The 24,291-nt window shown below is 44.8% G+C and overlaps 1 protein-coding gene across 1 annotated transcript in view; it reads right to left on the bottom strand.

Annotated features, from left to right (window-relative positions):
- KCNK9 (potassium two pore domain channel subfamily K member 9) overlaps window positions 1-23,405 on the bottom strand; it is a 126,243-nt gene extending 102,838 nt beyond the window's left edge. Inside the window, exon 1 of the mRNA XM_070941976.1 lies at window positions 23,123-23,405. Coding sequence (XP_070798077.1) covers window positions 23,123-23,405 — 283 coding nt within the window. The remainder of the gene's footprint in view (window positions 1-23,122) is intronic.
- Between the last annotated feature and the right edge of the window lie 886 nt (window positions 23,406-24,291).

Here is a 24,291-nt window from a genome sequence, read left to right as displayed (position 1 = left end):
TATATATATATACACACCTATATTATATGACACGGAGAAACAACACATTCTAGTTCGGATGTATACATGTACATGGTGAGAAAAAAGAATCCTGCGAGTTTACCAGACAGATGGTTTTGATAGGGGTTTTAATAACGATTTTAGCTGAGTGTTTTAAATTCGGCCAGTGATTGAATTATTTTAATAAGTTTTTTAATTTAATTAATTAATTAATTTAATAAGTTTAAATTTTTTGTCTTGTATATTGTTTTTACCATGGCTGATCACCACCCTGAGTCCTTCGGGAGAAGGGCGGTATATAAATATAATAAAAGTAAAAGTAAAAGTAAAGATGGCATAGGGGACAAAGCTGTAACAGGATCTGGTAGTCCTGCTAGAAATACTTCAAAACCTGCTCCCAGAGGGGAGCAACAGAAACAGACCATGAAGTGGGTGTGTGAGCTCTCTAACAATGCTTTGAGCTCTAAGCGCATAGTGCTTATAAGTAGTATCCTGAATAACGGGAAGCGAGCTTCCTATATAATCTTCTCGGCTGTCCTTACCACTCTCTGTATGGACTTTCTATATGAGGCGCTACTGCCACCAAACCAAATAGCGATGCAGTTTGTTAAAAGGCTAAAATACATTTGTTAAAATGAATATTGGATATATGAATTATATCTCAAGGGAGATCTAGGGTGGGTGGGAGAATGAATAACTCAATTAGTCTGTATGGTCCTTCAGTGAACCCAACTGTATGGAGGCTTTCTCCCAAGTTCATGTGGAGAATAAGTGACGTAATGACAGTGCACTCTTTTGCTCTCCCTTTCACGCTTGCTTTACACACACACACAGGGTGAATTTCTGCTCTAAACCCATTTAGCAAATTATCTATTATCTCCCTTGGTGGTGGAGGCAAGTAATCTCTCTCCCTTTAATGGGTAATTTTATGGCTACTAATAACGTTTGTAGCTAAGATAATGAGAAAGATAATCAAAACACATGCCTCAAGGCAGACGCCCGGTAGCCACGGGCCCAGTTAGGCGAGAAAGCTGCACCCTCCTGCATACTGTGTGGGGTTTCCTGTGGAGTTGCCGCATGAAGCTTTGAAGTCGAACATGTATCGGACATCCAGCTGAATGAATGACTCGAGCCTGGGAGCTTGAGGGCTGAGTCAGCAGTGCATAGTAGCTTTTGAAGCAAGACTGTATTTCTTTTCTAGGCTGATTGACAGCTTGCTACTTCTTCAATGTGCTTCCAGCCAGCCGTGGAAACCGAACATGGGGCAGGACGTGGTCAGAGAGGCATTTTGCTCTGCCACCCAAGAGTCTCCCAGGTAGACCTACGCAGCCCACGCACAGGGCGGTTTTCCTTCCGTGAGGAGGGATGTATGGGGATGCTTGTGCAAGGAACGTAAAGTCACGGGTCCGTGTTGTCTTTTATAGCCTTATCAAAGTGTATATTTTAGGAAAGGAAAAAGAAACAGAGAGAAAAAGAGAGAGAGAGAGAGAAAGAAAAAGAAAAGGGAGGGAGGAAAGGAAGGAGAGAGAGAGAAAAAAGAGAGAAAGGAAGGAAGGATGGAATAAAGGAAGGAAGGAAGGGAAAAAGAAAGAGAGAAAAAGAGAGAGAGAGAGAGAAAGAAAGAAAGAAAGAAAGAAAGAAAGAAAGAAAGAAAGAAAGAAGGAAGGAAGGAAGGAAGGAGGGGGAGGGAGGAAAGGAAGGAGAGAGAGAGAAAAAAAGAAAGGAAGGAAGGATGGAATAAAGGAAGGAAGGGAAAAGAAAGAGAGAGAAAAAAGAGAGAGAGAGAGAGAGAGAGAGAAAGAAAGAAAGAAAGAAAGAAAGAAAGAAAGAAAGAAAGAAAGAAAGAAAGAAAGAAAGAAAGAAAGGGAAAAGGAAGGAAGGAGGGAGGGAGGGAGGAAAGGGAGGAGAGAGAGCAAAAGAGAAAAAGGAAGGATAGATGGATGGAATAAAGGAAGGAAGGAAGAAAGACAGAGGGAGGGAGGGAGGAAGAAATATCAGAAAGAGAAAAAAGAGAAGGGAGGGAAGGAAGAAGGAAGGGAAGGGAAGGGAGGGAGGGAGGAAGAAAGATAAGAAAGAGAAAAAAGAGAAGGGAGGGAGGGAGGGAGGGAGAGAGGATCATATGATTATCAGGATGCTGTGATAGTCATAAGTGTGGGAACTGTTTGTAAGTCATTTTTTTTCAGTGCTTCCATAACTTTGAACAATCACCAAAAAAAAAAAAATGGTTGTAAATTGAGGAATACCTGTACCTAACTCTCACCTTAGACCGTCTGTTTCTTATGTTGGAATTCACCCTGATTTAAGTGCTTCCTATTTTTTTTTTTATTATGAGGAGGACCCAGATTGTTGGGGGCGAGAAGCTGACTCTGTAAACCGCTTAGAGAGGGCTGTAAAGCACTGTGAAGCGGTATATAAGTCTAAGGTTTTGTTTGTTTATTTATTTATTTATTATTTAAATTTTTATACCGCCCTTCTCCCGAGGGACTCAGGGCTGTCCACAGCCACAATAAAACAACATATCTCCACAAAATTTAAAAACAGTTTAAAACATATTAAATGTGGTTGACTTATTGAGGTTGCAATTCCCCTTCCCTTTGCTCACCAAGCCTTCCTCCCCCACCCCCACCCCACCTCTGGTTTGCCAGTCAGTGCAATCTACTCAGCATCTCTCCGGGCCGAAGGCTCTTGCTTCACAGCCTTCTCTTCTCCTCATTTTACAAAGGCTTGAACACTTGACGTCTCCCTCCCCCCTCATCCTTTTCATGCCTGACATAATTCATTTTTCAGCTCAGCCCTTGCTGGGAGAGGAGCCTTTGACTCCGCAAATCCAAGCATCTACTCTGTCAAGAGAGAAACCGGGACTGACATGAATGGATTTACTGATATTCCTGGGTTTATTTCACTCAGGCAGAAATTCTACGGCGGGCGGAGAAGATCTCAAGCGATGAGAACGCTTGAAGAAACAAAATGGCAGGAATTGCAAAACACTGGGGGAAAAAAATGAAAGCTGAAACCTAGCCCTAATTTTACAAATTGTATTGGGTATGGCATGGCCCCAAAATGGGAGCGGAGGCATTGGTGGGTTGCCCCCAGTTTGCACCAGTTCTATAGAACCGGTAGTAAAACCGGCGGGAGACTCCACCCACCAACCCCGACGTCATCAAAATGCTTCTACGCACGCGGCCCCGTTGCAAACGGGTAGTAAAGGTAAGTAGAACCCACCCCTGGGCGGAGGGGAGAATGGGTTCAACACCGAAATTATGTCCAGTAAATGCAGCAGTTGAGAATGTAGGGAGAAGTCATAATTCAGTGTGAAAGCGATGCTCTCCTGTTAAATAGTTATGGAAATAGAAGTGGATGAAAAGAATAAATAAAGAAGAGCAACAGCACCAGTAGTGGGATTCAGCCGGTTCGGTTCGGGCGAACCGGTATCACCGATTGCAGTAAGCCCCGCCCACCCACCCAGAAGTAATGCCATCCTATTTAGCCACGTTTTGGAGACTGTGCGCATGCGCGGAAGGCGCTCGCGCAAGCAAAGAGCATGCACAAAAGCCCGAGCATGTGTGGAAGGTGGTGCATGCTCTCACATTTGTAAGTGAATCCCACCTCTGAATCGCACTTAGACTTATATACCGCTTCACAGTGCTTTACAGCCTTCTCTAAGCAGTTTACAGACAACCTATTTGCCCTCAACAATCTGGGTCCTCATTTTACCGACCTCGGAAGAACAGAAGGCTGAATCAACCTTGAACCTGGTGAAATTCGAACTGGCAAATTGCAGGCAGCCAGCAGGCAGCAGAAGTAGCCTGCAGTACTGCATTCTAACCACTGCACCACCACAGCTCAGAATCCATGCACAATCATCTTAGATATCAGCTATATTTCTGTAGCAAAAGGGATAAGCATAATTTACTTTCAAGTGTTAAGATGTCATATCAACGACTGCACTAAGGTTCCATTTAACTGTTTAAAAACAGCAACTGTGAAAGGGGCCTTGGGATCCTAGTGGAAGATCATGTAAACACGAGCCAGCCGTGTGCAGCAGCAGCCAAAAAAGCTAATACAATCCTTGGTTGTGTAAACAGAGGCACAGAATCAAAATCACATGAAGTATTACTACCACTTTTATAAAATAAGATGGCGGTCTTAGTAAGACCACACCTGGAATGCTGCGTTCAGTTTTGGTCACCCCATTACAAAAAAAGATGTTGAGACTTTGGAAATAGTGCAGAGAAGAGCAACTAGGATGATTAAAGGCCTGGAAGCTAAAACATATAAAGAATGGTTGCAGGATTTGGGTATGGCTAGTCTAGAGAAAAGAAGGACTAGCGGGGGACATAAGAGCAATATTCCAATTTTTGTGGGGCTGCCACAAAGAAGAGGGGGTCTAATTATTCTCCAAAGCACCAGAGGGCAGGACAAGAAACAAGGAATGGAAACTAATCAAGGAGAGAAGCAATCTGGAATTAAAGAGAAACTTCCTAGTAGTGAGGACAATTAACCAATGGAAGGGTTTGCCTTCAGAAGTTGTAGGTGCTTCATCACTGGAGGTTATTAAGAAGAGACTGGACAGCCACTTGTCTCAAATTAGGTCTCCTGCTTGAGTAGAGGGTTGGACCAAAAGGCCTCCAAAGTCTCTTCCAGCTCTATTCTGATTATTATATTATACACATATTTCTGCAGCAAATGAGATAACCATAATTTACTGTCAAGTGTTAAGATGTTACATCAACAGCTGCACTAAGGTTCCGTTTAACTTATGTTTCAAAAGGACCGATCCACAGAAACCAACAGATCTTCCTTATATGTTTCAACACCGAACCTCTGTTTCTCCACCATATTCATGGGCTTCTCAGAACACTATAGATTTTAGAGAGTTATGTCTATGAAAAACGTAGTCCTCAACTTGTAACTGTAACCGAGCCTAGCAATGACAATTGTAAATCATGACGGTGTAGGAGATGACCAGGCTGAGCCCAAGGGTGGGGTCAAATGCATCATCAGTCATGAGTCCCTTCGAGCCCACAAAAGATCTAAATCCAGCTCACCCTGAATTCCTTCTAATCTTATTTCCTGTTAATTTCCCTTGATTGTTAGTAGTTCAGATTCTTGTAGAGAGTTTAAGCTTGCAATACATCTTTCTACTCATTTGAACTGAGATATTGGAACCCTGCTATCATGTCAACCCCTAGAATTTCTTTTCATTAAACTAGGCGGGATACAAATAAATAAATAAAACACTGCACCTCAGTTCCACCTCCTTAAAATTTGTTCCAACTAATTGTGGAGCAACTAAGAAATGCACTCTTGCCACACCAATAACTATAACCAACAACTATAAGAAACAATTGTCCAAAGAGGGGATAATTCATTTTTAAAACCATGTCATGTTTTTTTTTCCTACTAAAAGCAGGTATTTGGTATATTCAATAACGCCATTTCAATTCTAAGGGATTCTGCTATATCCGTTCCTTTTACATTTGCATAAATAAGGGTAAACGCTTAATTTCCATTCCTCACTTTAATTCTTTTCTATTTTTTTGGCCATAGTTACATAAACCTTTTGTTAATGTTTGGAAGTTTGCCATCAGAATGTTATGCAACATTAAATTGGCTAGAGGACTACTAACTCGCTATCTCTTCTGAAACTGCTTGCTTTACTGAGATGATAATGATATTCCCACCCCAGCAAAAAAGGATAACTCTTTGTTAAGGGACAGTCTTGCATTTATCTGCAAAGATAAAGAAAAAGAATTGTTGCTATCTTTTTGCTCTACTCCTATTTGTCATACTCCTATAACTATCGTTAAGTGTTGTACCTTATGATTCTTGACAAACGTATCTTTTCTTTTATGTACACTGAGAGCGTATGCACCAAGACAAATTCCTTGTGTGTCCAATCACACTTGGCCAATAAAAAATTCTATTCTATTTGGCAGGAGTATGGAAGATGGAACATGTTTTGCACCTCATCAGAGGACTGAAGTGACGTGTTAGTACCATTTTATAAGGCCTGGATATGATCACACTTGGAATATTGCATCCATTTTCAGGCCCCGTGACATTAAAAAATATGTCTAGAAAGAGATGATTAGGAGGCTAAAACATATGAAGCCCAGTTGCAGGAATTGTAGTGTTGGGTTGCCCCCAGTTCAGTCCGGTTCTATAGAACCGGTAGTAAAACCAGCGGGAGGCTCCGCCCACCTGCCATGACATCATCATGGATGATCTGCGCATGCACAGAAGCTTCTGCACACACTCCAGTTGCGAACTGGTAGTAAAGGTAAGTAGAACCCACCCCTGAGGAACTGGGTATGTCTAGTTTAATGAAGAGAAGGACTAGGGGAGACATGGTAGCAGTGCTCCAATATCTCAGGGGCTGCCACAAAGAAGAGGGAGTCAAACTATTCTCCAAAGCACCTGAAGGCAGGACAAGAAGCAACGGGTGGAAACTGATCAAGGAGAGAAGCAACTTAGAACTAAGAAGACATTTCCTGACAATGAGGACAATTAACCAGTGGAACTGCTTGCCTCCAGAAGTTGTGGCTGCTCCAGCACTAGAAGTTTTTAAGAAGAGATTGGACAACCAGTTGTCTGTAATGATATACGGTCATATATCATTATATGATTGGACTAGAAGACCTCCAAAGACCCCTACTAACTCTGTTATTCTGATATTCTGATCCAAAGATATCCAAGATAACTTGGATTTGAGACACCAGATGAGCTGGCCTTCCATGTAAAATTTCAGCATGGCTTAAAGAAATAATTGAAGGTGCTTATGACCTCTTTTTTTTGGATCCTACACTTCCATTCTTGTAAAAACAATAAAAACTTACAAGAACCTGTAATCCTTGCAAGTTTATTTATTAATTTATTTATTTATTTTGTGAGAGAGAAACGTGCATTATCCTAGCAATATGTCAATCTGAATAGCTACAGCCCTGGGCGCTCTTTCCTGTGTTGGATCAACAAGGATTACCTCATATCGTATGCTATTAATATCACAATCTTTCATGGATGATATCCTTGGCCAAATATGATGTTGTTGTTTTTTTCTCGGCTATTATATCATCCCATCAGATTCATCACTGCATTACCTTCCAAGCAAAAGACACACCTGTCTTTTGTGTTTTCCCTTCTGAAATGCCAAGAAGCTTACTTAAAAATATGTGCAGTGTCAACTTTGATAACAGATTGATCCCTCGGAAGTGCTCAAATTAACGCAACCTGAAGGGTGCAAATATATCACTATTATTTCCTGGCAGGAAAGGTCCAATTAAACTGATTTATTGTTAATCATGCCTACACACAAAAATTTACTCATCTAATGTCTAGCACAGGGGTGTGAAACTCAAGGCCCGTGGGCCGCATCCAGCCCACAATGTGGTTGGATCCGACCCGCGGGGCCATCCTGGAAAATGTAAGGGGCCAGCCCATGTCACTTCGGCCCAGTCTACCCACATTGCTTCGGCCTGGTCTACCCAATGCGAAGAGGGAACATTGGGCCAGCGTGGCTTTGGCCCAGCCTACCCAATGCAAAGAGGAAAAATGCCAGCAATTTGGGGAGTGGCGTCAAGCTGGCCACGCCCACCCAGCTGGCCACACCCACCCAGTTGGCCACACCCAGTGAGTGGCGTCAAGCTCCCATGGTCACCCCACTGTTGTGACCCAGGCGAACGTAGTTGATATTAAATGCAAACAGTTCCAAAAAAACAAACAGATTTTATTAAAATAGCTGAGAATTAACTCATTCTCAGCGTATTCTAAATGAAATGAAAGCAAAGTCCTCAAAACACCAGTTGTTAGTTTATCTCTGACCTTGGGATAATTAGGCAAACTGCCAAAGGCTTTTCTTGGCAACAGCTCAGGAACAGAAGAAATAACTACAGCCAAACAAGAAGCAATTCTCTCAACGGTTGTTTCCCGCAAAGAGGCCAAGAGCCATTACTGGTCTTTTAAGCCTTATGGGAGGGGCCAATCATCTCTTGGCCCTACTCCCGAGTATCTTCTCTGCTTTAGCTGCTCCTGCCTTCTGGCAGCTCTTCTCATATGTGCACTAGGAACAGCTCCTCCTGTTCCTCTGCCCCTCTACTGTCAGCCTCTGGAGGCTCCGGAGTCCACACATCACTCCCCGATGGCGCTGGCCCCATCTCTGCCTCCGATGCAGAGCCCTCATCTGGGCCTTCCCCAGCCTCCAGGACTGGCCCATGTTCTTCCTCAGCCTCCTCACTGTCCGACTCCACTGCCAGCTCTGCAGGCTGCTGGCGGACCACAACACCCAGTCAGCCATGCCCGCTGGGGCCCCCCAGATCAACCACAACACTGATGCAGCCCTCAATGAAATTGAGTTTGACACCTCTGGTCTAGCACTACCTTGGTGTTAGATAAAAGTCAACAGAATTCAAGGAGGGTTGGACTTAGTTTGCTTATAGTAGGTAGAGATTCTAGGCTGATCCCTCTTTTGATTCCATCTCCAGATTCTGTCACTCCTTCTCCTACATTTCCTTAGATGGAGAACTTTTATTTCCAAAACCATCATCAAAAAATGTCCCAAGGCCAGGAAATATTGGCATAAGATAAGAAAATGGTTTAAGAAATAACCAAACCAAAAGTTTGGGATTCTGGGAGTTGAAGTCCACCCATCTTCAAGCTTCCAAGGTTGAGAAACACTGCTCTAAAAGGATGCAAATGACCAGCTGTCTGCAAGGAATATCAATCCTTCCATTCCCCTGCCATCCAGTCAGAACTGAAGAAGCTTCTTGGATGAGAAGCGAAACGTCTTCAAAGAAAAAAAAAGGCCAGTTGCCTCTTGAAAAAGCACCTTTGGGTGTTCCTAAATAGTTTGTTCTTGAATGGGTGGCTGAGTTGCATTGGGTTTTTTAAAAAATATTGGTTCCTGTTGGAGATTAAAATATATAAAATTGGATAAGATGTGTCCCCTTTCTAATGCACTCTTCCTCACCCAATGAAGGAAGGTAAGAGTCCATATGCTCTGTGTAAGTATCAGTAGTAAGAATTAACAGCCGTGGTGGTTTCTACCTGTTCTCTCCGGTTTGGGCAAACCAGTAGTGGCAGTGGTGGGAGGCTCCGCCCACCCGCCCAGACGTCATCACAGACGCACTGCTCAGACGCAGAAGGTTCTGTGCATGCACAGAAGCGCCGCACGCGAGCAAAGCAAGCGCACACTTGCACACACTCACAGTTCCGAACCGGTAGTGAAGGTAAGTGAAACCCACTACTGGTTAATAGTAGTAGTAATGGTTAGGACATGGTTCTGAGAACTGCCATGACAAGAGTGTACAATTAATCACACAGCGTTGGTCCCTTCGGCCATGAGATTATTCATATGAGATGAATCAGTGGTGAAATCTAAAATTTGTTACTACCGGTTCTGTGGGTGTGGCTTGGTGGGGGGGGGGTTAATGTGACTGGGTGGGCGTGGCCAATTTTTTTTAAAAAAAACTTTTAAAACCATTTTTTCTACAACGTCTTCGGCGAAGAGGTTTTTAAAAAAAAATGCTTTCAAAAGGCTCTGACGATCCCAGCTGAATTGCCTGATCGTCAGAGGCTTTTCTTCTTTTAAAAGCCTCTGCCGATCAGGCAACTCAGCTTGGATCGTCAGAGGCATTTAAAAGAAAAAAAGCCTCTGACGATCAGGAAACTCAGCTTGGATCATCAGGCATCGTTTTGGATCGTCAGCTTGGATCGTCAGCTTGGATGTCAGCTTGGATCGTCAGCTTGGATCATCAAACTCAGCTTGACGATCAGGCAACTCAGCTTGGATCGTCAGAGGCATTTAAAAGAAAAAAAGCCTCTGATGATTGTGCAGCTCAGCTGGGCATGTGGGGGGGAGGGATTTTTGCTACCAGTTCTCCGAACCACCTGCCTCCATCGCTACCAGATCGGGTGATCCGGTCTGAACTGGGAGCATTTCCCTCCTGAGATGAATTATATACAAGTTTCTATAGAAGATCTCATGAAGTCTACAGAGACCTACAACATCCGTTGTCTTTAAGGGCAAAAAGCTAATGGACGCAGGGGTGAAATCTACTTACCTTCCTTACCAGTTTGGAAGTACACGCACTGCGCGCGCGTGCACACTTGCTCCGCTCGTGCACGCGCTTGCAGACCCTCTGCACATGTGCAAAACCTTCTGTGCATGCACAGAGGGTAAAAAACACATTACTTCCTGGTTAAAACCAGGAAGTAATGACACCCGGGCAGGTGGGCGGAGCCTCACGCTGCCATCGCTACCGGTTCGCCAAACCACCAGCCACAATTGCTACCGGATCGCCCGATTCGGTCCGAACCGGGAGCATTTCACCCCTGAATGGATGGCATTCCCATGTGGAATTGTAAAATATACCTTCCAGCCACCAGTGTGGAAATAGCTTGGGGGGGAAATATCCCTTAGGATAGGAGGCAGAGACATTTGACATTCCAATTATAACGGCAGGTAAAAGGAAGCTGAAGTTTTTCAGGAAAGCTGAAAAGAGTCAGACAAAATTAAACAATAGTCAGCTTTCTATGTTGGATTGATGATGATGTTATTCATTCAGTTGTATCAGAATCTCGGCTATTCTATGGACCAGGTTCTCTGCACATCTTCTGATCTTGCATTATTACTTTGAGTTGTTTTATGCTCTAGCTGGTGTCAGCTTTGCATAGGGCAGCCAAGCTAAAGACTTCAGGAACAGCCAGGGAGACAAGATAATTCACAAGAGTAATACCTGTTGTCTCCTTCATTAAATTAATTGCTTTCAGGAAAGTCTGATTGCCCCAAAAATATAAGCCACATGGGAAACTTTAAACTGGCTACCGTAGAGCCTTCTTGCAGATGGAGAGTCATATCATCAAGACTTAGTACCTTCTGGCAAGTTATAGATTTCAGAATATCATTTGAACATCACTCCCATTCCGCACAATCTCATTGTAGTTTCTGGCTGTGTTAGGAAAAGGCATTTCAGAGCACAGGGAGAATGAGCTAGAAGCAGAGGTGGTATTCAGCCGGTTCAGACCAGTTCAGGCGAACTGGTAGTGGCCACTGCGGGTGGGCCTGTTCCCCCACCCCAGCGTAATGCTGTCCTATTTAGCCATTCTATTTAGCCACATTTTCAAGACCAGGCGTGTGCGTGGAAAGCATGCGCGAGCAAAGCACATGCATGGAAGGCTGGGCACATTTGTCAAAGGCGCGCACGCGGGGCAAACCAGTGGTAAGAATATGTGAAACCCATTGCTGCCTAGAAATAGAAATAGTAATAGTAATAATAGAAATAGAAATAGAAATAGAAATAGAAATAGAAATAGAAATAGAAATAGAAATAGAAATAGAAATAGAAATAGAAATAGAAATAGAAAAACAGAGTTGGAAGGGACCTTGGAGGTCTTCTAGTCCAACCCCCTGCCCAGGCAGGAAACCCTACACCACTTCAGACAAATGGTTATCCAACCTCTTCTTAAAAACTTCCAGTGTTGGAGCATTCACAACTTCTGGAGGTAAGTTGTTCCACTGATTAATTGTTCTCACTGTCAGGAAATTTCTCCTTAGTTCTAAGTTGCTTCTCTCCTTGATTATCTTCCACCCGTTGCTTCTTGTTCTACCCTCTGGTGCTTTGGAGAATAGCTTTGCTCCCTCTTCTTTGTGGCAACCCCTGAGATATTGGAAGACTGCTATCATGTCTCCCCTAATCCTTCTTTTTCTTAAACTAGACATACCCAGGTCCTGCAACCGTTCTTCATATGTTTTAGCCTCCAGCTCCCTAATCCTCTTTGTTGCTCTTCTCTATACTCTTTCTAGAGTCTCAACATCTTTTTTACAACGTGCCAACCAAAACTGAATGCAATATTCCAAGTGTGGCCTTACCAAGGCATTCTATATATAGAAGCTTCTTCAGTTGTGACTAAATGGTGGAGGATGGAAGGATTTATATTCCTTGCAGTCATCCGATCATTAGCACTCTTTTTAAGAGTCGTTGAGACCACTTGAGGTTTATCTGTGTCCTCAGAGTCACCTGGATAGTGCAAATAGGTGTGGAATCTTCTTGGAACTGCTGAAAGGACTTGTGTTGTAACTATTCAAGGGACCCTGGCTGTGGCCAGGGGGGCTTTCTATCAGGTTCGCCTGATCTCCCAGTTGCAGCCCTTTCTGGATTGGGACGCCCTGCGCACAGTCACTCACACCCTTGTCACTTCCCGGCTGGACTATTGTAATGCTCTCTACATGGGGCTCCCCTTGAGGAGCACCCGGAGGCTCCAGCTGGTCCAGAATGCGGCCGCACGAGTAATAATGGGGGCGTCTCGTCGCTCCCATGTAACACCCTTCTTGCGCAAGCTGCACTGGCTCCCGGTGGTCTTCCAGGTGCGATTCAAGGTGTTGGTTGCCACCTTTAAAGCGCTCCATGGCTTAGGACCTGGTTATCTACAGGACCGCATTCTGCCACCGATTGCCTCCCACCGACCAATACGCTCCCACAGAGAGGGCCTCCTCAGGGTGCCGTCGGCCAAACAATGTAGGCTGGCGATGCCCAGGGGGAGAGCCTTCTCTGTGGGGGCCCCAGCCCTATGGAACGAACCGCCCCCGGACATATGAAGGATCCCTGACCTCCGCGCCTTCCGTCGTGCTTTGAAGACCCTATTATTCCAGCAAGCTGGTCTGATGGGATAAAGGATTTTAAATTGGGTTTTGATAGGGGTTTTAAAATGATTTTAGTTGGGTGTTTTACATTCGGCCAATGATTGAATTATTTTAATTAAGTTTTTAAATTTTTGTTGTATATTGTTTTTACCATGGCTGTTCACTGCCCTGAGTCCTTTGGGAGAAGGGCGGTATATAAATATAATAAACTAAACTAAACCCTAAGAGCACAGATAAACCTCCAAGTGGCCTCAATGACTCTTTCAAATGATGCAAATGACCAGCTGTCTGCAAGGAGTATAAATCCTTCCATTCTCCACCATTCAGTCAGAACGGAAGAAGCTCCTTGGATGAGAAGCGAAACGTCTTGAAGGAAAAACGAAGAAAGCTCAGTTGCCTCTTGGAAAAGCACCTTTGGGATTTGCCTTAGAGAGCTGCGGAAAACTGTTCGATGGCTCAGTCAATCAATGGGGCCAGTTCAGCATCCGATTGCTGTCTATGAGAACATTTAAACTTCTTGCCCTTCTCTACATTTACCAGCATCTAAATCAAAGTTGGTGGCACATCCCTATCCATCATTCTATTCCCTTTTGGGATAAGCAAAACAGAAAAATAGAGAGCAGGAGGGAAGAGCAATTAAAGGCAGAAGATAAGAGGAAAAAGAAAGGAAAACTAGCAGTCAACACAACTTACATCGAGATTGTACACGATCACTCTTGATATTTTCCTGTTCTTGCCAACTATCTTGAATTTCACCATATCCACACATCATTTTGTACCAAGTCAGTGATAGATTCTAGGCATGGAGAAGAGACCCTATGTCCTGTGCTTTCCTTTGAACCCACAATATTGGATAAAGATCACAGGCAGACACAGCTTTTCCACCCATTGTTCAGTTTCTCCAAACAATCAAGTCACCTGGTCCAATCATGGTACAGTCCAGTTGTTAGATGACTCCAGTCCCCTCCTTCTGAACACCTGGTGGGAATGTCCTTGGTTCCCAACAGAAAGTATTTTATTTTGGCTACAGCACCTTAGCTATCTCTAGCTTCCCCCCCCTTTCCCACAGCTCCAGTGGTGGCAGCACTGAATGTGGCCCAAAATGGCCACAGCCAGGTCAGCTTCAGGGTTGACCAAAAAAAAAAAAGCTGTATAATAGAAGATGTGGTGGCGCAGAGGCTTAAGGATGCTGGAAATGCCAGCCAGAAATTGTCTACACTCCCAATGGTTCGAGCCCGGTTCCGTGAGATGGAGTGAATTCCCATCGCTCGATCCCTAGCTCTTGCTGAGCAACAGTTTGAAAGTATGCAATAATGTGAGTAGATAAATGGGTACCACTTCGGTGGGAAAAACCTAGCTGTGTTAGTATGTGTGAAGGGAAGGAGGTGGTGCTGGGCTTGGCCAAAGGCGAGGCATCATGACACGAGGTGAGGCAAGACCGGCGGAGAAGCCCAGAAGAGCCAGCAACCCAGCAATTAGTCAGCTGGTGTAAAGCTAGTTTACTCTCTGTGGTACACCAAGGATAGGCAAGCAAGCTGTTATGACCTAGGCTTCCTGAGTCATTAAAACACACTAGTAGTCCCAAAAACCTCTTTTATTGCAACAGTTTTGAATTATGTTCATTCGCAGCTGAGTCCCACTGAGTTACTAAAAGTCCTTTGGGAGAAGTCCTTTGGGATAATCTTTATTTACCTCCTTGACATGCTGCTAAAGACCTACTTGGCAAAGCCACACGGAGTCCAGAATCAAACAGAGATGCCGACTGGGAACAGAATTAACAATGTTGCTTTCCTGCAAAGATCCCATTTTTGCCTTTGCTCCTCTTTTAAGCCTTATGGGAGGGGCCAATCATCTGCAGGCCTTACTCCTGAGTCGTCCCTTTAGTTTTAACTGTTCTTGCCTTCTGGCAGCTCTGCGCATGCACGCACTAGGAACAGGCTCCTCCTGTTCCTCTGCCTCTCTGATGTCCAACTCTGGAGGCTCTGGAGTCCGCGCATAACTCCCAGATGGCCCTGGCCCCATCTCTGCCTCCGACGCAGAGCCCTCATCTGAGCCTTCCCCAGACTCGAGAACTGGCCCAAGTTCCTCCCCAGCCTCCTCACTGTCTGACTCCGCTGCCAGCTCCCCAGGCTGCTGGCGGACCACAACACAAGCATTGAATAAAGTGAACTAGCAATCTAGGTGGACAGGACCGTATTGTATGTCTAGCATGTGTAAATTTCCCTGGCATCGCTTGTTATACGCTAAATAAATAAGTCCGACTAATACTCCAAAAAGCCCGAGAAATATTTAGGTGATTTTGATAGTAGGAACACATTTTGACAGCACTGTTTGCTAACTTCAGAATGGAGAGAAGGGCACACCGATAAATTTTAATTGCATCTATAAGTAGGTTCGTGTCAACTCGGCTTCCAAAAATTCTCTTTATCCCCTGGTAGCAAAACCGGATTTTGTGGGCATTTATAAGCCCACAGATGTTGCAATCAGAATAAATTATGGAAATTGCAAAATTAAAGAGTCCAAATTGGCAGTCTCTAACCTTAGGAAATTTAGGGGCTGGCTGCTTTGAGCCCTAGCATGCATAATGGCATAATTTACTTATTATACCTTCTCCTGATACTGTATTTTTCCATTAGCAAATAAGCACTCAGTGCAGTAGATAAATAAATAAATGTGTTTTTTTTTTAAATGGTGAAGGCATAATTAACAAAGGACTTCATTAAAACAGATCTGAATACCTTTTCTGAAAGCGGAGAGGAGGGGAAGCACTGAAATTGCAAGGAAGTGAGAGACAGTTTAACAGATTAAAAGAGTTGGAAGGGACCTTGTAGGTCATCTAGTCCAACCCCCTGCTCAAACAGGAGACCCTATACCATTTCTGACAGATGGCAGTCCAGTCTCTTCTTGAAAGCCTCCAGTGATGAAGCTCCCACAACTTCTGAAGGCAACTTCTGTTCCATGGGTTGATTGTTCTCACTGTCAGAAAGTTTCTCTTTATTTCCAGGTTGAATCTCCTTGTTCAGCTTCCATCCATTATTCTTTGTCTGGCCTTCAGGTGCTTTGGAAAATAGGTGGACCCCCTTCCTCTCTGTGGCAGCCCCTCAAATATTGGAAGACCGCTATCCTGTCTCCCCTGGTCCTTCTCTTCACTAGACTAGCCATGCCCAGTTCCTGCAACTGTTCATCGTATGTTTTAGCCTTCAGTCCCCTAATCATCCTGGTTGCTCTTCTCAGCACTTTTTCTAGAGTCAACATCTTTTTCATAGCGTGGTGACCAAAACTGGATGCAGTACTCTAGGTGTGGTCTTACTAAGGCTTTATAGAGTGGTATTAGTACCAGTGGTGGGTTCCTCCCGGTTCAACCGGTTCCATGGAGCCGGTAGCGGTGACAATATGATGTCATCGCACTGGTTCTGCCCCCGCCCCGCCCTGCCCCCATGCTATTCTTACCTTTTATTTGGCCCCACCCCCAATCTATTGCTGCCTCCTGAGTCCCAGCTGATCGGCTAGAAGGAAAAAAACTATTTAAACTCTTGCCGTGGGGCTTCAAAGGGCCGTCCTACTTCTGATCAGTGTTAAAAGGCAGTGTGGTGGTAGACCGGTGCCTCCAAAAACAAATGAGTAGACCGGTGCCTGCAAAAATAAATGGGTAGACCAGTACCTCCAAAAACAAATGAGTAGACCGGTGCCTGCAAAAATAAATGAGTAGATCGGTGCCTCCAAAAATAAATGGGTAGACTGGTGCCTCCAAAAATAAATGGGTAGACCGGTACAGCTCTGCAAGCAGTTAAAAGCCTGGTAGACCAGTACCTCTGCTAAATCCTAAAGAATTGTCACATGACCATCAAGCCACGCCCACAAAATAAATCAGGCCCACAGAACCGGTAGTAAAAAAATTTAGAACCCAACCCTGATTAGTACCTCCCTTGATCTTGATTGTATCCCTCTGTTAATGCAATTTAGGATTATGTTGGCTTTTTTGGCTGTCGCTGCACACAGTTGGCTCATATTTAATTGGTTGTCCACTAAGACTTCCAAGATCCAAGAAAAACAGTGGCTTTTCTCATATGTGACCAACAGGCCATTTCCTGTAAAAGACTAGTCCTCTCCTATGCAGGTAGTCCTCGACTTGCAACAGTTTATTTAGTAACCGTTTGAAGTTACAACGGCACTGAAAAGAGTGACTTTTAAAAAGTGATGGCCCTCAGCTGACGTGATCCACACCTGACACCTCACAAGATCCATCACAAGAACCTCACCTGATATGACCCTCTCATCACAAGACCTACTGACCACACAAAGCATAAACAGAAGAACTCTAACACTAACTTTCCCCTAAGCTCCCTTGAGGATGTTCCCTAGTCTGGTAATGAAATGTTCAGAAACTAAGCAAGGCCCCCTCGAGCCCAGGGGTGGGTTCCACTTACCTTTACTACTGGTTTGGAATGGGAGCGCGCACGCATGCGTAGATCATCAGTGATGACGTCGAGGCGGGTGGGCAAAGCTTCCCACTGCCATTACTACCAGTTCGCAAGAACCAGACCAAAGCAGGAACAACCCACCACTGCTCGAGCCCCGTTTTCTGCCTGGACGGCCTCCTGCAGCACCCTGCCAGCCAAAATGGGCAGATCGTCAGTGATGACGTTGGGGCGGATGGGCGGAGCTTCCCACTGCCATTACTACCAGTTCGCAAGAACCGGACCGAAGCAGGAACAACCCACCACTGCTCGAGCCCCGTTTTCTGCCTGGACGGCCTCCTGCAGCACCCTGCCAGCCAAAATGGGGCAGATCGTCAGTGATGACATCGAGGCAGGTGGGCAGAGCCTCCCACTGCCATTACTACCAGTTCGCAAGAACCGGACCGAACCAGGAGCAACCCACCATTGCTCGAGCCCCGTTTTCGGCCTGGACGGCCTCCTGCAGCACCCTGCCGGCCAAAATGGGGCACAGGAGGGGCTCGCACAGCTGCCATACCCCATTTTTGCTGGCAGAGGCACCATGGGCTAGTTCTTTGCTATTTCCAGGCCGGCTCCGCAGGCCAGATCTAAGCACCCCGTGGACCAGATCTGGCTTCCGGGCCTTGAGTTTGACACCTCTGCCCTACAATATTTCCAGAAAACATCTGCCAGATAGACTCAACAATGCTGGTCAATATCAATAAAGAATTGATTCTCCCTGAAGGAAGTTCACAAGCCGTCTGTATCCGTTGAACCAAATCATCCACAAGGCAAGGAGATGCATCGGCACACGAGTCGTATCTGATTAGGCTCCCTGATTAAACTTCGTGTTGACTGTTTAGTGGTATATTTTTTCCCCCTGACTTAGCTTAATGCACAAATCCCAGGCTGCTTGACTAGTTTAAGGATCAATTTCGGTGGAAATGCAGGAACGGTGTTAATTTGGAAATCAAATTAGATGTGTTGTATAAACATTGTTGTATAAACACATCTACTGTATGTAGTGAAATAGTGCCACTGTCTTTGGGGAACATGAAAGGAGGATTTGAAGCAGTGGTGGGATTCAAAAAAATTTACTACCGGTTCTGTGGGCGTGGCATGGTAGGCGTGGCATGGTGTGGCTTGGTGGGTGTGGCTTGGCAGGCGTGGCAGGGGAAGAATACTGTAAAATCTCCATTCCCTCCCCACTCCAGGGGAAGGATGCTGCAAAATCCCCATTTCCTCCCAATCAGCTGGGACTCAGGAGGCAGAGAATAGTTTCCTTAAACTAGACATACCCAGTTCCTGCAACCGTTCTTCATATGTTTTAGCCTCCAGTCCCCTAATCATCTTTGTTGCTCTTCTCTGCACTCTTTCCAGAGTCTCAACATTTTTTTTTACATCGTGGCAACCAAAACTGGATACAGGATTCCAAGTGTGGCCTTACCAAGACCTTATAAAGTGGTATTAACACTTCACATGATCTTAAATAGAAATATCTCCAAACTATGCCAGGATAAAAGATGTTTTCTTCACCAAGCTTTCATTTCAGACCTTAATCCATAGTTGATCACAAAATTGAGCAATAATCTGTAAGAAGATCATCCTAGCATTAACAGCATGTGCTCATAGTTATTTCTTATTGACTGATTTGCCTTCCTTCAATACTCTACATTGTCTATTTCTTAGCTTGGAACTTCACTTTAATGGTTTGGTTCAAACAAACAAAAAAAAATCAATAAATGATAAGCTATCAATAAATGTTAATAATCAAACTATAAAAGGGATTATCAAATTTGGACAGTGCCTGGGAGGAAATGAGACAATTTTAATTCTAGATGTTTAAATGTTTTAAACAAACAGAAGATTCCAAAACCCTTAACCATTTCAGAGTCAAATGCCAACTTATTATCCAAAGAAGTTAATCTTTGGAGCAACATCATTATCATCATCATTTCATTCCTTTCCCCTCCCAATCTTGAATAAGAGTCTAGAATCTAGATCTAGAAAGTACAAGTAGATGTATTCACAGATGAGACAAATTAAATTTGCAACTTAAATTCTAGTGTCCCAACACAATGAAATGCTAAATCTTTTCTCATTGAGCTACAAAATGTTCTTTTTTTTTTTTTAATTCTGAATGGTACCCAGGTGGCTTCTCAACTGAAAAACTGAGAACAAACAATATCTTCAAGGTGAGTTTAAAAATAGAAACATTTTTCTTAAAAAAAACACCCAACACCACCACTAAACACTCAACAAAAGCAGCACCCTTCATGTCAACAACCAGCTTTTTTCAACTTGAAAAAAAAAATTTCCCTAAGTCAAAAAAGATCAAAAGAAAAATGTATGTGAGGGAGGGAGAGCTATCCACCCATTAAAGAGGGAAAGCTAATCTATTTCACTTCTTCTGACAGTGACTTCATTCACACAGCAATAAATGAAGATCTAGCACATACAATCCCATAGCTTGGCTAGTTGGTTAATGTTGGCTAGTTGTACAAACCTAACCCATTTCATCAGTTTATGCCACCACAAACCTGGTTGCTGTTCAGACAGAGTCCTGGATTGTGAATTCTGCAGGACTGAAATGAAATCATGATTAATTTGCCATCGATTTTGATATGTTCCACGAGCAACTAATTTCACCATAAAGATTTACACATTCTTGGGCAACAAAAGTTGTGCATTGATTTAAGGCAGAATGATGTGGCCATGTGAATGTTCAAGGCTTATATTGGTTGGTCCAGCATTTTGTATCATAGAAATATTTAGACAGTTCATGAGCCTGGACAGAAAAGCAAATATATCACTGTTGCTTCCTAAAAACCATTATACATAGCAATGCTGCCTTGATTTGGAAGGCAGAAGCCATTGGTAACTCTTTCTATCAAGGTTTGGCATTTCTATGTCCTTCATAACATCTCGTGGCCAAGGGACCTTCTCTCTCCTACTATCAACCAGTCATATCTGGGAGAGTTGGGATGCTTCATTTTGCAGCTCTAGTGACAACCCAGGGAGTTTAGGAGACATGTCTTCTCCATAGCTAAGCCTGTCCTTTGGAAGAGTGTCCTTTCTGAGTCCTTGATCCCACTGGTGTTTTTGGCTCTTCCAACAGGTCTTGGAATAGAATGCAGTGACCTAGTATTTGGTAGGCCACCTAGAGTTCCTTAGACAGATGGATGGATGGGAGACAAAGAGAGAGAGAATGACAGAGAGAGGGGGAGAGAGAAAGAGAGAGAGATTTTTATAGCCACTCATCTCAGGAAATACCTAGGCAGCTCACAACTGATGGATGGATGGTTAGATAAATCCCTTTTTACAAACATGTGGGCCGAATTCAGGGTAGAATTGGGGTGACTGGATGGAGCTGAGCATTTACTGGCTAGATGCCCTTCCTGACACCTATGTGGAGTTGACAGCAGATATTTTTTTTCTTTGCGTTCTAGGAGAGAAACATCTGCTCCTACCTAGGATTGAACTCTCAACCTTCCGAGTGGAGGCAAGTATCTTCACCACTAGGCCACCACACCTCTCAATAGATAAATAGTCAAAGAATGGAATTCCATAGTTGGATTCTATATTGTGTATAGAAAAGTCTTCCTTTTATCATTCTGGTTTTCCGCATTATTTTTCTACAATGAAGGACTACAGATTCCACCCTGAGTAAGAGAACAACATATTTCCAATCCCTTTTCTGCATAGTTTTATAGATTTCAACTATATTTCCCTTCAAAATAGATAATTACCTGCAGGACTTGCCTTTGCTATAAATTGTTTTAAGTCCCCATCTGTAACATCCACTGAAACTATCTAGACTTTTAAAACTTACAGTTGAAACGTTGGATGGGTAAGGTACACAGTCTGTTATTCTCACCCTTGATGGAGCCTTGCCAAGTTGTGGCATTACTTACAATCTTGGCCACTTTGGTGATTTTGTTTTTTTGTGGTTAACACAATGAGAAAATTCTTAGCTACGTTCCAGAGGCACAGAAGCTCAGCATTTCAAGTCTCCAACTAAAATTAACAGCTCAGAAATGTTGAGGACAGCAAGCTTTTAACAAATGGTTCTATCGGCACAAAAGATTTCCCTTTCGTTGTTCAACTCTTGCTCTTATTATCTGCGTTATTAACTTAATAGCCAGCCCAAATGAAAACAAACTACTGGATACTGCTGTAGCAGAGAGACGCTCTAAAAGGGCCACTAACTGGAATTAATAGAAAAATTAAAACACCATAAAAAGAAGCAGCTGGAATGGTTATTTTTAACTTGATCTTCCTAGCCTCTCCACTAATAAGCACACGTTAAAACCAGTCCTAAACCATTGAGACCGCAAATTCACAGGGAATCTTCATGATAAGGTAAGAGAGAGACCACTGTGCAAGAACGAAGGGAACCAATGCACACATGTGACACGGATAAAACTTTTTTCCCCCTTGAACGAAGACACCAATTACAGAAGCGTGTTGGATCGTCCGTCCAGTTAGCGATCCGTTGCCGCAGGTAAGAACATCAAAACATAAACCAAAGGAAAGTGGCAGCTGCGTCGTTTGTCTCGCTGACAATTCTAATTAAGATGAAATGGACCTTCCTTTAGAAAACAGGCAGCGTGTTCATGTATTAATAACTCCGTTGGTGCAACAAGACTAGCCACGTGATAATTTTCCATCTTGATTAATCACACAATTCTATTTGTTCACATCGCGCCCAATAGAACCGAGGCATAATTAACCAAGTCATATTTTGGGACTGCCACAGGTAGCAATGTCCTAAGAAGACATATCTGTTGGTTTTAAAAAATACGCATCTTGTGATGGAACAGCTGCAAAAATGGTTAGAGAGGGCACCTCATCACTTCGATATTTTTATGCTCTTTTGCCAACTTCTTTTTAACCAGGAGTTTTGGGTTGATAGGGTTGATAGACCCACATTGAGGAAGGGAAGTTTCTCTGAAGCCAACTGCCAATTCTACTGCACTAAAAACAGTTTATTTAACTCTTTAAAGAGTTCCACTGTTGAAAAAGAAATACTCCCGACGTTGTTATATTGCTTGACGGCTGACTATTTTCTTTCTCACAAGAAGTAAGGGAAGCTCTGAACCTGTAACTAGGATAGTCATAAAGACTTTCTAGACAATTCACTTCCTTCCCAAAATAAATAATCAGAAGGAGCGGTTAAAAACATAATACTGAGTTCTTTGTATCCCAACAACCCTTTAGTTCAGGTGCAATGTCTTCCAAACTACCCATTTGTAAAGATTTTGTATTTAGCTCATTAAAAATGATTTTATAACAACAGCCCAGGAACAACCATGGAAGTTTTGCAAATCTTTTCCCTAGGATGTTATCAAGTTTAAACAAAAACAAAACTAAACTTGCAGCTCAAATCTTTCTACACCTGTCCCCCCAGGTGACTAGGTCTGAGAAGTACTTCCCAGGGCTTGTACGTTAGGATAGCAGGCCTAATTGTTTTGAAAAGTTGCTGTGCTTAACATTCTCCTCTAAATAAGTCTTTTTGTGTCAGGGATCCATGCCAATGAACAATGCCAGAAGCATTTCCTTAGTATTTCTGCGGAAACATGTTCTGGATTTGTGTTGCTTCCCAGACATGGGTGTGGAGAGATGGAAGCAAGAGTTAATTTCCTCCGAAAGCTTTCCAGTCCCTGTTTTTTTACTCCCAACCTAGTTCTTTGCCATGGAGAAAACTTTTCCCAGCAATATGGGCAAGTGGGAACCACTCGAGCACAAGTTGGGGAATTTCAAGAAAGGGGGAAAACTCTTAATGGTAACCCCAGAACTTCAAGGAAGGGTGAAACTTCAGCCTCGCACCCCAAGGTTTTTCCTTGCCTTCTCTTCTCACGATCCTACAGTCGTCCAACCCTTAATCTCAGCTTGAGCCACTTTTCCCTTCTTATTCCTTCCTTGCCTTCTGCTCCACCTGTCAATTGCTCAGGCAAGACTTGGCCTCCTTCGCCCACCCCACCCCCCCAAGGACATCCTTCACCCCCCACCCCCACCCCACCCCCCACCGAGAAGGGGGGGGACTTACCAATGGTGGTGATGACCGTAATGGCAAAGTAGAAAGAGCCGGCGAATTTCCACTGGACGCCGGCCCGATGGGGTTCCGACTGCATGATGATCTCTTCCAGTTGCTGGTAATCGTCGCTGGTGATGTTGTATTTCCCCTTCAGCCGGGTCTCCTCCGCTTTCAGCTGCTCCTCCTCGCGCAGCTCGTGCTCCGACTCCAGGGCGTCGAAGACCGCCGCCCCCACCAGCAGGTAAGTGAACGTGCAGATGATCAGCGAGAGAGTCCGCACGTTCTGCCTCTTCATGGCCGCCAGGAAGGGCCCGCGGAGGGGACCATGTCCCCCCCTGGCCGCCCGCGGATCCGACAGGGTGGCCCCGAAGCAGCCGCCCCGCCAGGCGAGCAGCGCGGGGCGGCGGCGGCGGCGGCAACGACGTGCAATCGAGCTCCCTCGGCACGGCTGCTGTCCTTGGTGCTGAATCGGCGGCGGCGGCGGCGACTGCTCTCCGCCTGCGTGGTCGGCTTCGGGGGAGGCGGAGAGGCAGAGGAGGCTGCTGGAGCGTCTGGACAGCGGCAGGCGCAGCCGGCGAACCCTGCGCAGGAGCTGCGCAAAGCAAGCCGTCCCGGCGCGCAGGGCCATCAACGGCGCCTCTCTCTCTCCTCAACAAGCCAGCTTGGAGCCGTCGGGAAGGGAAGGGAAGCTCCGGCCCGCGTGGCCCCCAGCCTGAACTACAAGCTTTCTCTCGCCCAGCCCTGCCAAAGCCGCCCACTCTTGGCAAACTCCCGTCGAACCGGTGGCGCCGAGAACTCCCGGACTCTACTTCTCTCTCTCTCTCTCTCTCTCTCTCTTTCTCTTTTTCTCTCTGCTCCTCCGCTTCTCTTTCCTGAAGGCGCTGCCTTTCCGAAGCTTGGTTACTCCAGGGCAGGTCTTAAGCCCCGGGAGGGGTGGAAGGATGCGGAGGTCCCATCAGAAGGGCTTAAATGAGGTACTCCTTTGGTGGGGTGGGGGGAGGCAGAGCGGGAGAAGAAACCCATCCGAAAGACGGCCGAGAGGCACGCCTCTTCCAGCCCGGGCACGGCTGGGCTGTCTCTCCAGAAGCGGCCGGCGGGTGGCCAGTGCTGCCCAGTCCAATGGTGATTTTCCCGGAGGAGGCCTCCCCGGCATCGGCCAGGCTCCCGGACCTCGGAGGGGA

This window comes from Pituophis catenifer, unplaced genomic scaffold (genome assembly GCF_029215685.1).
Source record: "Pituophis catenifer annectens isolate HBS135680 unplaced genomic scaffold, rPitCat1.0.hap2 SCAF_3, whole genome shotgun sequence".
NCBI classification, from domain to species: Eukaryota; Metazoa; Chordata; class Lepidosauria; order Squamata; family Colubridae; genus Pituophis; species Pituophis catenifer.
Note: the sequence above shows the minus strand (reverse complement) of the source record. Positions and strands in the feature narration are given on the sequence as shown.